Here is a 14070-nt window from a genome sequence, read left to right as displayed (position 1 = left end):
ACCATGTAGCTTGCCGAATTGACTTTCTTGTTGCCAAATGATTTAATATGCTGCTTTTAATTTAAATTGTTTTTGCATAACTGTGCATTCTTTTTCTCTCTCATTGCTTTGTATTCTTATGAAGTTTTGATTATTTTTATGGTATTTTGTTAAGCCACCTTGAATGCAAATCGGAAGAGAATACACACATTTTTAAAACAAAACAAATATCCATGTCCATATGATATAAAGGGTCTCCCCCTTCCTCCAGGGGGTGGGAAAAACCAGAGGAAAAGGAATGGATGCTGTAAGGAAGAGGGAAGGGGAGGAGAATGGTGGTGGGGAGGATGTAGAACATTACATGCGTTTGTAGTTGTTTCATTCTGGGTCATTCCATGCCAAATAACCTGATTATAATACTTGAAAGTGCTCTCATGACTCAGATTTCCTTCCAAAAATATTTTTTAATGTGTGAGATAACTTCAAACAAATTTTTAAAGATTTTTTTGGTCCAAAATTGGGTGCAGGATAATTTTTTGATTTTCATGCGATTTAAAAAGGTAAAGGGACCCCTGACCATTAGGTCCAGTTGTGACCGACTCTGGGCTTGCAGCACTCATCTCGCGTTATTGGCTGAGGGAGCCGGCGTACAGCTTCCAGGTCATGTGGCCAGCATGACTAAGCCGCTTCTGGTGAAGCAGAGCAGCACACGGAAACGCCGTTTACCTTCCTGCTGGAGCGGTACCTATTTATCTACCCTTGTACTTTGACATGCTTTCGAACTGCTAGGTTGGCAGGAGCTGGGACTGAGCAACGGGAGCTCACCCCATCACGGGGATTCAAACCACCGACCTTCTGATCGGCAAGCCCTAGGCTCTGTGGTTTAACCCTTCCCTTCATGGGATTTAGGCTAATGCAATTTCTGCATCAGTTTAGTAAAAACCTTCTGTTTTGCTTATTTTTCAACCGATTGGGCTTATTTTGATATCAAAATAAAGCTAATTGTGGTATCTTTCAAAATATGGTATAAAAATGGAGTTAAGTGCCTAAGAAAAGGAGCACCGACCATTCAAAGTGTATTTTTGTCATTCTCTCCCCCCGCCCCCGGTAGGTTCCATAAGCCATAGTGCTTTACACAATAAAATGAACAAGGGCTCTGAGACATATTTTGTTTTTATTAGATAATCAACAAAACTTAATTTTTAAATATATCAGATGACATTGTAACACAAGAGGGTACAATTTTAACTATTCTCACGAATATGTGAGTTATTTCAGGCTCAAAGAGACCTTTAAAAAAGTAATATTTTTTTTGTAAATTTTTTACTTCAAAATCAATTTATTTTATAACCACACAAAACACCCTTCTTATTTTTAAAACATTTCAAGTACACGGTTATCCCATTCTACAACAAAAGTATGATATACATGTTAGCTGTGGTTTGCGCGCTATGGCTTATGGAACCTACCGGGGCGGGGGAATTACAAAAATTCTCTTTGAATGGTCGGTGGTCCTTTTCTTAGGCACTTAATTTCAGTTTTATACCTTATTTTGAAAGACAATTAGCTTTATTTTGATAGTAAAATAAGCCCAATTAGTTGAAAAATAGGCAAAATAGGAGGTTTTTTCTAAACTGATGCAGAAATTGCATTAGCCTAAATCACGTGAAAATCGGAATTTTCAAAAAATTATTTTGAGGTTATCTCATAGGTATAGACACATTTTTAAAAAATGAAGAAAATCTAAGTTGTGAGAGCACATGGCACCAGGTGATTTGGCATGGAATGACCCTTCTTCTTTTGTCAAACTGTAGCTGCCTCAAAGCCAAACTTAAAAGCCCCTTGCATGTTGATGCTGCAGTGTTCCTCCTCGTCCTCTCATCCCTTCTATCCCCACAAGGCCTTGGTATGTGTCTATTGGATATTCCAACATAGATTGATGGCATCTATATATGGCATTCACTTTTTACTTACTGAAGTACTACTGAACAGCCTTGTTGAACAGCATTAAGGAAAATAAAGCAGATACTTATGCAACAGACTGCCTGAGTCATACCTGAGCCCGGATCAGAGATTCAAAACTTGGCTTGAAGTAATTGATGCGGCTGCTGTAGAATTGCGGCATCTCTTCCAGAAGCTGCTTGTTCTTAGCCTCAAATTCGTCTTTCACCGGCCTCAGTTCTTCCCGTGCCTGGGGGAACAGAAACGGTAGTCTAAGGAGAGGACCACAAAGTGTTATCCTTCACCCATTCCTCAACAGTCAGTGAGACTTTCCTCCCAAGTTCAGTACCAAATGTAGTTTGGCCAAGCAAGGTCCTTTTAATCCTTAGCATATAAAATGGCCCTCAGCCCTTAAAGAGGCAAGATGCATAGTAGCAAACATGGTTGGACCAAATATTTGCTTCTTTCCATTTTTAGGATGAATGTAGTGCTTTAAGGCTTTCCAAAATATTTCCCAAAAAATCCCTTACTCTTGAGAATGGTTTGCCTTTTTATTAATGTTCACCTGACTTAATGCTCATATCCTTTGTTGACTAGGGCTTCTTTGTCTTAGCCAGTCCGGGATCACATATTGAACATAACCACATTACAATGTTACATAGCCAATCAGATCTGTTTATATGCTGACATCAATAGGACAAACAAATTTAGAATGGCCATGCTTCCTAAACTGGGCTCAAGGGTGTTCCAAGACAATCAGGACTATGATGGCAAAAGAAACTTATTGTACTGCCTATTGCCTAAAGACACGGGGAGGGGGGGGGGAGGGGGGAGCGTATGTTTGTGCGCACATGTGCCTTCTGATACAGATGAAAATGTTTGTGAAAACGGTGCCCCCCCCCACTTCCCTCTTGGCACAGCCCTACTTGAAATTCCGGGTGGGTGGGGGGAACCCTCCCTGCTCAGTCATCAAGACAAAGGAGCTCACTTTCACACATCCTTAGTTTTATGCATGCATACACAGCATTCTAAGCTTCTTTACTATAGAGCTTGAATTCTCCTTTCTTAATGTTGATATGGTAATTCTTTAACACAATGCCCAATTTATAAAGTTATTAAGAATTTGCATTCTTCAATGAAAGCCAATCTCTTAAGAGGCTCCAGCATACACAGGAAAGTGGGTTAGCAACATTAGATTCAGAGCTGCTTCATCATTTATATGGCAATCCATTCACCCCTGATACCCTAACCAGTTTACTGCAAGAAACTTCAAAGTGTGAAATGTGAGCACTTACATTTAAGCACCTAGGGACTGGTTGAGGCTCCCTAGGGAGCGTTTAGGAGTGTACATCCTATCTTCTCCAGGATGCCAATACAGCCGCAGCAAACACAAGTGCCACACCAAATGCAAAGTAGCGCTTAGTGAGTTAGAAAACTAAAACTGCCATCCTAAATACAATTCTCTTAACACCAGCTTAAGACCAGCTTAACCGGAAGACTTTTTTACTTTAGTCTTAGCCCCACTTTCAAAACAGATTAACGGCCCTTTTCAATGTTCCTGTTTGACACAGGAGTCATCTCATAAGACATCTCAAGATCTCAACAAATCTTGCTGGATTATTTCATACAAAAAAGTACTGAGGGGAATTTGGAAGCCATTCTGTGATGTGAACTGAACTCTGAACTGTGTACATATACTTGCAGGATATTCAGAGGCAAAGGAGTTACTCTTGCAGGAAGAGTGGCAGAAATGTGAAATGTGAAATTGCAACAACAGCAACCAAGATACAAATGGGAGCTGAGCACCTAATGGACATATGCAGTTCTAAAGATCATATTACAAATGATTGATTTTCTTTTAAATGAAGATATTGGCCTCATTCGTATACAACACTGGCCATGAACCATGGTTAGAGAAATTAGCCTCTGCACAAGCTGCGTGCAGGTAGGTGCCTGTAACTCAAAGACTCCAAGTTTTGCTCATCGCTTTCCAGAGCTGGGAAACAAACCACGGAGAAGATGGGTTAGGGTTACATGTGAACCAGTTTGTGTGGCTTGCTTCTCTCCAAATAAACCACAAGCGGAAACCAAAGTTTGTTACTGGATTCTCAAACCATGAGTGCTGGGTTGCATGCTAGTGCTAAGTCAGCTGCTCTGTGATAGCTTAGGCAAAGGCTAGTTGCCCTGATGTTGGTTTGTGGCCGGTATTGCATCCAAATGTATCTTCTGTGTGAAAACTAGATTTCTCTGTAAGTAAGCTATTCACACTAAAACACACCAGAACGCTCTAGATTGTTGGTTGAAACCATCCAAATTCCAGCTCAAAACTAAATATTAAAGACACCAAAAGAACAAACACCTCAGAGATATCATTTGACCACTCCTAATGGAATGGCACTAACTCTCCCTTTGTATTCCCTATGGATAAGCACATGCAACTTTGTGAAAAGAGTCCTAGGACAACCAGTAAAATGTTACCCTGAACCTGCAAAACCTCTCAATCCTCTCTGACCGCAAGCCTATGAGCCCCCTTCCCTCTTGGCACAGTACCTGGTGCAACTTGGTCAGGATGGGTCCCGTCTTCTCCTTCTCTTCATACTTCTCCACCTTAGATTGCAGCCTCTTGTAATCTTGCAGAGTTTGTTCCCGCCGCTTTACTGCCATATTCAGGCTAGGGAAAACACCGCTGAATCTGTAACAAATAAAGTGGGGTAAAATTATAGTTACTGTGTCCTCATGGCACTTATCCCAATTGTCCAATGAGAGCTTAGCTTAGTGACTTGCTTCCATGTTCATGGCCTTTTTCAGAACTGCTCAAGGCAAGGAACATTGCCACTGCCCCCCTTCCCATGCATTTTATCCACAAAACAACCTTAGACTCAGAGAGTGAAAAAGGGACCTTGCAAGTCATCTTTTCAAATCCCTGTTCAAAGCAGAATTCACCTCCAGCTCCAGCAAAGGAGAGCCCACCTCACTCCCAAGGCCGCCCCCTCCCACACACCTGCTCCATCAGAGCCATTCAGATGTTGGCCAGGGACCATGGCAGTTCAAGAGCATCTGGAGGGCACCATGTTGGCTACTCCTGCCTTAGGCAAACATCCTTCCACAGGGAGATGCCTGAGCTCCAACTAGCAAGAGAGAATACCAAGAAGCTACTGTGTCAACTACCCATGCTAATTTCTTGTTTTAGGTGTTCACTAGGAGTTTTGATAGAAAAGAGGCAGTGTCAGAATAAATGTCCTCTAACACAAGTTGGAGCCATTAGCTATCTGCACTGGCTCCAATTAACCAGTCCACTAGCACGTGGAGATAGAAACCACAGCCCATCTCCCTCCAGCCCCCAAGAACTCAAAATGAGAGTGTGTGAGCTACTATCTTAGGCCAGAAAGACTCTGGGACTGCCACATGCAAGTCATGGTGGCCCTGAACCAAACCTGTTTGAAAGGACAAGGAAACTGAAGTCACCTAACCGAGGGGGCTTCAACAGCACTTCCAAGACCACCTGTCTGTCCCAAGGTATATTCAGTTAACAGGAACTGTATTTGAGATGGGAAGCTTGGTGAGGGAGATAAACACCTAAGCACCTCTTCCATAAATTTGATCTGTCTTCCTTCTAACATTATTTTGGCAACCTCTCCTTGCCATTTTTAGCTTCTTTTTAAGTTTTTGATTTAAAGTAATCTGCCACACCTTATGGTACCATGTCTAAGAGTTGTCCGTTCCAATCCCTTTCATAATCTGGCTATCGCTAGCCTGACCACTGCCAGTAAATATCCAATTAATCATTTAAAGTGAGCATTCAAGTTTTCACTTGAATTAAATTCAACAGGGCTAGCTCACTTGTCTTTTGTCCTTTTATACCATCATTATTATGAGTATGTTCTGAACACCTTACACGAGAAAAGTGACTAATATTTTACAGTCCTTTCCCACACACAACAGACATTTAAAAATCTTATTAACTTCGTTCGCATCTACCTTATGAGATAGACAGGGAGAGATCCAACTTGCACAAAGGCAAACCTGAGCAACTTTATGCATTCTATAATTATATAAACATAACTTTATACATTATATGGAGGTGACTGATCCATGTCCTCATAGAGAGTGCCCTGCTCCATAGATTACTTAGCCTGAGGTTTCTTACAGCCATGGGAGTAATGTGAGAACTAATCCTACATCTAAATTAATTTTTTGCTCTCCCCATCCTGAAGGCTCAGAAAAGATAATGACAGATACACTCACACATACACAATATCCAGTTTAAATTCAAGTTTTGCAAGATGCATCAATTACTTGTTAAGGGAAAGATGCTAGCAAAGAACACAATTACATTCCTTCGTTAACTTCAACAGTGTCTTTTTAGAGGTGTCCAATAACTTTAAAATTGCTAGTTTCATACAAAACTAGTTAAAAGTAGTTGAAAGTCTTCCAGCAGCCCCCGAGGGCCCCAACATTTATTTCAATTATAGAGTCAAATCTCTCATGTCTTCAAACAAAAAAATTACTTCATGTTATGACTTAATTCAAGTATCTTACCAACAATGGTTTGCAATAATCATATGGTTGGTTCAGACATAATATTCCCAATCCTGATTGGCAAAAGAGCCACAATGTGTACAATGTGTTCTTAATGTTGGGATCTTTTGAAAAAAGGTGGTATATAAATTGAAACAACATTATCTATCTCCTGCCTCATCCAGAAACACCTGAATGGTTCAGAAGTGCTTAGGTGATTTCATTATCAAGTTTAGCTAACAATGATTTAGAGTTGCTTGGTTGCTTTCATTTTCATCTATTCAATACTATGGCACAGGGCCCTCTGGAAAAAGAGGAATGAGATTACCTATATTACATCATTTCAAATATCATATCAACTCATTGCTGGCATAAATTAAGGGGGCAGAACTAGTCAAGTCATGATTTTCATTTTTTTAAAAACATAATTTTTATTGATTTTACAAATTACAAAGAATGGTACATACATGAACACCTTTTCCACCTTCTTCCCATCCCCCTCCATGGGTCCTCCCCTGCCACAGAAGTATCCCACGCAGGTGAACAGTCAGAAGTGGTCCATTTTATGATTGGATTTCTGTCCTCCTCCCCCTCCCCTGCCCCTGAAGCCCCCCCCCTGCCACCAGGGAGCTCCAGTGAACCAGGGCAGTACGCAGGAGTTCATCCATCCAACCATCTATTGTCATACCAAAAAAAGAGAAAATACAAAAAGAGAAAAAGAGAAAAAAGAGAAGAAAAAAAAGACAAAAAGGAAAAAAGACAAAAACAGAAGAAAAAAAAAATTCATCATAATTGTTAAATTCATAATTGTTAAACCATATTTTGTGGGCTTCCCCACCCTCCCCCCTTCCCCGGTTTTCCTCCCTTATTTATCATCTTCAACAGTTTCATAGTTCATATTTTATAACATACACCTTTATATCTTATACCACTTTTAAACTAACTATTATCATTTTCGCCTAATGTCCAATCACTGAAAAATCAAACTCCCATTTTTTCTTCCCGTGCCTAATTTTTACCCCCTCTATAGGCCTCCATATTTTCACCTTTTTCCAGAATCAATTCACTCTTTAAACCTATAACTATTCCCAAACTAACCTTACATCCCCCGAGTACCGGCTCCACCCCACCAATCCAGCAAGTTCCATAGTCAGCAGTCCAGTTATAATCCTATTAATCCATCCTTACAATCACAACTTCACTTTCCCTTCACCCCACCCCCTGTTTACAGTCTTTTGCCATCCAGGCCTCCCTATCAGACCCCTGAGCTTCTTCTCTTCTCTGCTTAATTTTTCCTTTTTCCCTGTGGTCATTCTGGAGTTCCAGTAAATCCAATCGTGCCCCCCTCGAAGGGGAGGCACTCCATCCAACTTTTTGTAGAGTAAAATCATCATTTTTTTCGTGGTGGGCTTCATTTTGTGTTAAATCATCACAGTCCTCATCTTCATCTTTTCCTTCCAAATCACAGTCACCATCATTGTCATTCTCACATTCGTCTTCTTCAGTTTCAAAAGCTTCATCTTCTAAGAAATCATATTCTGCCATCACCATCTGGAATTGTTGCTGCAACTCTTGCCGTTGTGTCTCCTATTGACATAGTTCTATTCTTGCTTCCCACATTAAGGTCAAAACAGTCCGCTGAAACTCAGGCGGGTACCTTTTTGTTGACATAGTTCAATCCTGTCAAGGTCAAAACTTGTCACATGGGGTGGAATATGATCGCAGTCTATTTTCTCGACTCCATTTTAACATGCTGGCTGCATTCTTAAAAATAAAGTTCAAACTCACATTTCAAAAGCATATAGACCAAAAAAGAATTTCCAAAAAGTCCAGAAATAAAGATAGAAATAAAATTTAACTATAAATCCTGATCAGCTCACTGGGTTGTCTGGGCTGCCGGCTCCCGAGGAAAAGAAAGGTCTTTCTTAGTCTTAACCTCTTTCTGCAGGGCATTCACAACCACAGTCTCTTTCCCCCTTTACCCTGCATTTAGGGGAGATTCTCTTTGATGCCTTTGAGGGATCCTTTTAAGTTAAAATCTTCTGTTTACGGCTTCGGGTTTCTGTTTACTGTCTCTTATGTTACCGTAGGGGGGGGGTGGCTTCCTCTTTTCCCCTCTCTCCCAGGTCCAAATTGTTGCCTTAATTTACATTCCAAAGAATCCAAATTACTCACAGTCTATTCATTTGCTGAATATTCTTTGAAGAATTGGCCGCCTCCACTTCCCAGACTCGCAGCTTCGCGCTCTCAGAGCAGCAGTGTCAGCCTGTCCGCCGCGGTTCACCTCCTCGCTCTCGGGGGCTTAAACAAAGCCGATCCGGGGAGGAGAGAGCCCGCTTTTGGCGCCGCCAGGCAAAATCCGTCCCCAAAAAGCTCGATTTGGGGCTTTTAAGGAGGTTTCGCTTCGCTGGAACGATTCCTTCCACCTCTGAAGCGCCGAGGTCCGCTCCGCTGAGCGGACCCCCGTCTGAGCAAGATGGCGCGGACAACCGGAAGCCCCCAAGTCATGATTTTCAAATCTGGTTTGCTAGCAGATTGCAAATCATGGTTTATCATTACACTAAACCACAATTTAAATACAGTGGTACCTCTGATTAAGAACTTAATTTGTTCTGGAGGTCTGTTCTTAACCTGAAACTGTTCTTAACCTGAGTACCATTTTAGCTAATGGGGCCTCCTCCTGCTGTACTGCCCGATTTCTGTTCTTTCATATATATATATATATATATATATATATATATATATATATATATATATATTGATTTTACATAATAAAGAAAACAAACATACAAAACATATTGTCCCCCTTCTTCTGATCCCCCCTCCACGAGCCCCCTCCTGCCACGAGAGAGTCCCATGAACAGTGGGCAGCCGAAGGTGGTCCATTTCTGTTCTCATCCTGAAGCAAAGTTATTTCTGGGTTAGCAGAGTCTGTAACCTGAAGCGTTTGTAACCCAAGGTACCACTGTATTCTTAACCATAGTTTAGTGTAATGTCTTAACTAAGTCGAAAAGAAAGTAAAACAGCAATAATAATTAAGGCTGGATAGGAAGCAGTTTACCAACAAGGGACTGGATTCAAACTAACAGCAGTAGTTTTCCTGGGCAATTTTTAAAGTTTCAAGGTGGCTTAGGGAAGGATTCATTAATCCTTCCCACTTTTGTGGAAAATTTGTATAACTGCACATATCAGAGAGGTGCAAGAAACCTGCCAAATTTCAGAAGGATAGATGCATGGATGTTTGTGCTAGTTGCCTTTAAATATGATTTGGGGGTGGGGAACCTGAAAGAGATATTTAAATAATATATCTAAATTGCTTCCGAGGCTCCTAGTTCAGTTTGGGGTGATTTGGAGGGATTTGACTTTAGTTTAGACAAGTCCCAAATCTTTCCAGAACAGCCGAACTCAGCTTAGGGTTGGTGTCTGACTTCAGTGAAACATTTAGCTTTTAGTACCATGAAGCAGAATGCCTACATAATAAATACAAACACTCCCAAATCCTTAGTAGCCTAATGAACATTAAAACCTGCAGAACACACAGAGCTGCTAAAATAGAAGTACTGGTAAATTTGCCACCTGCATTCATAATCTCCTGGGAAATGCGGTTAGAATTCTGTAGACAGAACTTTAAAACCAAACCACCATTATAACAGCTCTTAGGTTTCTACGTACATGGAAGAGTTGCCCCAGTAGATTCCCCTTCCCTCCCCCTCAAGCCTTTACGCCAATAAGCACACCATGTTGTGCTCTTAGATATTCCAGATGCCGCTGCACCATCAAATCTAATCTATAAAACCTACTCACCTGTAATAGCCTGTACGAAAGACATAACAGCAGGAAAGGTACTGCGGTATTATTTAAAACCTAAGAGCTATTGACATTTGCTTCTATACTTAGATTTCTACATTGTTGGGAAGGACTTAAGCGCCTCAGAATAATTGTGGTTTTGATTTAAAGGACTAACTAGCATGGGTGTAGACAGGGGGGGGCAGGAGGGGGCAGCTGCCCCCCCCCTAGAAGAAAAAAATTATTGTATTTTACAGACCATAACCAATACTTTGCCCCTCCAAAAACTGAAGTGGAAAGGGCTTTGCTTTAGCAAGAGCAGCTCTCCACTTGCTGGGGGCGGGAACACAGCTGTAACAAAAACACATCAAATAAATAAAGCAAAGTGGCTACCAGTACTTAAGCAGTTAAGACAATGGAGCAGAATATCCCTTCAGGCAAGGTCCACCCTATTCACCCTATTGTTATTCAGTGGGAGTTGTTAATGGGCATTCAGGGATCGCATTAACAGTTCTATTGGCGATTTAATGAGGGTGCAGAGGATTCAATTTGACTAAGGTGGCCCTGCAAGGCTAAAAGGAAGTGAATAAGAAGGGGGGGGGGCTGTAGCTTTGATACACACAGTGATGTTTATAAAAAGCATTGGTGTTCCAGTCTGCCCCTCCTCCTGCATCTGTATACTGTAAATCAGGGGTGGCCACCTCCCAAGAGACTCTGATCTACTCACAGAGTTAAAAACTGGGAGTGATCTACCCCCTTTTGGGGGGTTCAGGTCAAAGCTGTTGAGTTTTTTTAAGGAAGGGAAGCCCTGTTTTGGGGGGTTTAGGTCAAACTTGTTGAGCTTCTTTTAGGAGGGAGGGAGGCCCATTTTTGTTTAGGGCTTCAGGTCATAGTTCAGCTTTTTTTAGGGAGGAGGAAAAATTTGGGTGAGCTTTTTTTAGGGGTGCCAGTGATCTAGCAGTGATCTACCACAGACATCCAGTGATCTACTGGTAGATCACAATCTACCTGTTGGACGTGCCTGCTGTAAATCAAGCAGAGAGAAAGCTGCTTACAAGGCTCCTGTACAGGTGTACCGGTATCTTCCTCTTGCTGCAGAGTTCTAGCATCACAGCGTCACCCAGAGGCACCCACAAATGTGAGTTATCCCTCTCTCTATTTCTTCCTTCCTTTCCTCCCTCTTCCATCCTCAATAAAATACTGGGGGGGGGCAGATAAGCCCCACATAGAAAGCCCATCAACATGGGGGGGGGATTCTTTAAAATACAGTATTTACCAGTAATTTCTTTTGGGGGGGGGAGGCACCTAGGCCTCTAGGAGTTGGCTGCTATGCCTAGGACAATTCAAGAAAGCAGAATCATGCATATGCTATGGTAATATATCAATAGAATCATGGAATTGTAGTCGGAAGGGACCACAAGGGTCATCTAGTCCAACCCCCTGCAATGCAGGGATTTTTCCCCAATGTGGGGCTTGAACCCACAAAATGGTTGAAATATTATGCTGATATGCAGCAACGCCTCGGAGCCATCAAGACTGCGGCCCTGTCTTGCCTCGCCCTCGCCTGCCCTGCCACCCCCTCTCCCCTGCCCGACCCTCCCATCCTCTTGCTGCAGAGTTCCAGCTTCACAGCATCACCCAGAGGCACCCACAAATATGAGGTATCCCTCTCTCTATTATTCCTTCCTTCCCTCCCTCTTCCATCCTTAATAAAATACTGGGGGGGGGCAGATAAGCCCCACATAGAAAGCCCATCAAAATGGGGGGGGGTGACTCTTTCAAATACGGTATTTACCAGTATTTGGGGGGGGGGGGTGAGGCACCTAGGCCTCTAGGATTTGGCTGCTATGCCTAGGAGTAGGACAATTCAAGAAAGCAGAATGATGCATATGCTATGGTAATATACCAATGGAATCATAGAATTGTAGTCGGAAGGGACCACAAGGGTCATCTAGTCCAACCCCCTGCAATGCAGGATTTTCCCCCCAAGGTGGGGCTTGAACCCACAACATGGTTGAAATATTATGCTGATATGCAGCAACGCCTCGGAGCTGTCGTGACTGCGGCCGTGCCTTCCCTCGCCCTCACCCGCCCTGCCACCCCCTCTCGCCTGCCCGACCCTCCCGTCCTCTTGCTGCAGAGTTCCAGCATCACAGCGTCACCCAGAGGCACCCACAAATATGAGTTATCCCTCTCTCTATTTCTTCCTTCCTTCCCTCCCTCTTCCATTCTTAATAAAATATGGGGGGGGGGCAGATAAGCCCCACATAGAAAGCCCATCAACATGGGGGGGATGACTCTTTCACATACGGTATTTACTAGTAATTGGGGGGGGGAGGCACCTAGGCCTCTAGGAGTTGGCTGCTATGCCTAGGAGTAGGACAATTCAAGAAAGCAGAATGATGCATATGCTATGGCAATATATCAATAGAATCATAGAATTGTAGTCGGAAGGGACCACAAGGGTCATCTAGTCCAACCCCCTGCAATGCAGGAATTTTTTCCTAAGGTGGGGCTTGAACCCACAACATGGTTGAAATATTATGCTGATATGCAGCAACGCCTCGGAGCCGTCGTGACTGCGGCCGTGCCTTGCCTTGCCCTCGCCCACCCTGTCACCCCCTCTTGCCTGCCCGACCCTCCCATCCTCTCCAGCCAAGCAGGGTAGCCGCCGCCGTTGCCAGCCCCAGAAGCACAAGGTGGCCGCTGCCGCCGCTGCCGCCACCACGATGTCGTCAGGCCAGCTGGCCCTGTAGCCCCGCCCACGTTCCCACTTTGTGGCCCCGCCCCTGAATGATCATGGCTTGCCCCCCCCCTAGTTTTGATCCTGGCTACGCCCTTGCTAACTAGGCAATCCTTGCCATGCTATAGTTGCTATAGATTCATATGTTCAAAGTGTGAAAGATGGGAGTCCCGCTGGACATACATAAAAATCTCCAAGGACTGTCCTTTGTGTTTAATTACACCCAAGAATTTTTTTTATTAATTAATGCAGGTCATGTCAGATGGTACCACTTCACATTCTGGGGGTGCGGGGGGGTGGGAGGTAGAGTCACAAGGCTCAATACTCCTCCATATGTGTGTATGAGAGAAAGAGAGAGATCCAATGCACACAGAAAAGTAACATATTAGTGAGAAGGGTTCTAGTCTAGTCTTCTTCCCCCTGGTATATCACTTTTCTGTATTCTGAGAATTCATTCCTATGGACAAGCATATCACCATGCATGAGAATTTATATCCAATTTATTTGTAAAGCCAAGTAGCCCTCATCTGCAGTCTGAAATTGTACACCTCAGACACAGGCTTGCAGTTGTTTCTAGGCATGAGGCGATCAATCACTGTATATATTGAAAACAATAATCAGAGCAGACTATCTACCACTGCAATCCACCACAGAATACCGTTCTGAGATGGAAATGCATAGATGGCAGGTCAATGTCCCAGATCCCACAGGGGTTTGCCATTGAGTCCACCCATAGAGATGACCCTTCTAAAGTCCTCTTTCACCTCTGAATTGGCAAGTGTGCAAGGGCACATGAAGATTTAGCCAAGGGGTTCCCAGTGCTTACCCCTGATCTAGGATTTAAGGACAGCCCTGCTCTTAATTAATCTAATTAAACCAGCATCCTGCTTCTGACAGTGGCCAATAATATCTTTTGGGAAGTCCACAAACAGGCCAGCCAGCAATAGCAGCCAGCAATAGCACTGTGCTGCTTAGGAGCTAGAATCCAGAAGCTGGCTGTTTCTCAACCTAGAAAGACAGGCTCCAGTCTTGTTCAAAAGGTCCCAAGGAACTTGGAGATACATCACTTTGCTTCTGCTAGAGAGTTCCAGAAGAACATCTAC

General features: G+C 43.0%; 1 protein-coding gene across 5 annotated transcripts in view; it reads right to left on the bottom strand.

The window, feature by feature from the left end:
* Nucleotides 1–14070, bottom strand: part of BIN3 (bridging integrator 3) — a 121425-nt gene that overhangs the window by 16639 nt on the left and 90716 nt on the right. For all 5 annotated transcript variants that reach the window (XM_035139691.2, XM_035139693.2, XM_060283032.1 and 2 more), the window contains 2 exons: nucleotides 4471–4612; nucleotides 2036–2170 (listed from right to left, as the gene is read on the bottom strand). In XM_035139691.2, coding sequence (XP_034995582.1) covers nucleotides 2036–2170; nucleotides 4471–4612 — 277 coding nt within the window. The remainder of the gene's footprint in view (nucleotides 1–2035; nucleotides 2171–4470; nucleotides 4613–14070) is intronic.

Source organism: Zootoca vivipara, chromosome 15 (assembly GCF_963506605.1).
Source record: "Zootoca vivipara chromosome 15, rZooViv1.1, whole genome shotgun sequence".
NCBI classification, from domain to species: domain Eukaryota; kingdom Metazoa; phylum Chordata; class Lepidosauria; order Squamata; family Lacertidae; genus Zootoca; species Zootoca vivipara.
Note: the sequence above shows the minus strand (reverse complement) of the source record. Positions and strands in the feature narration are given on the sequence as shown.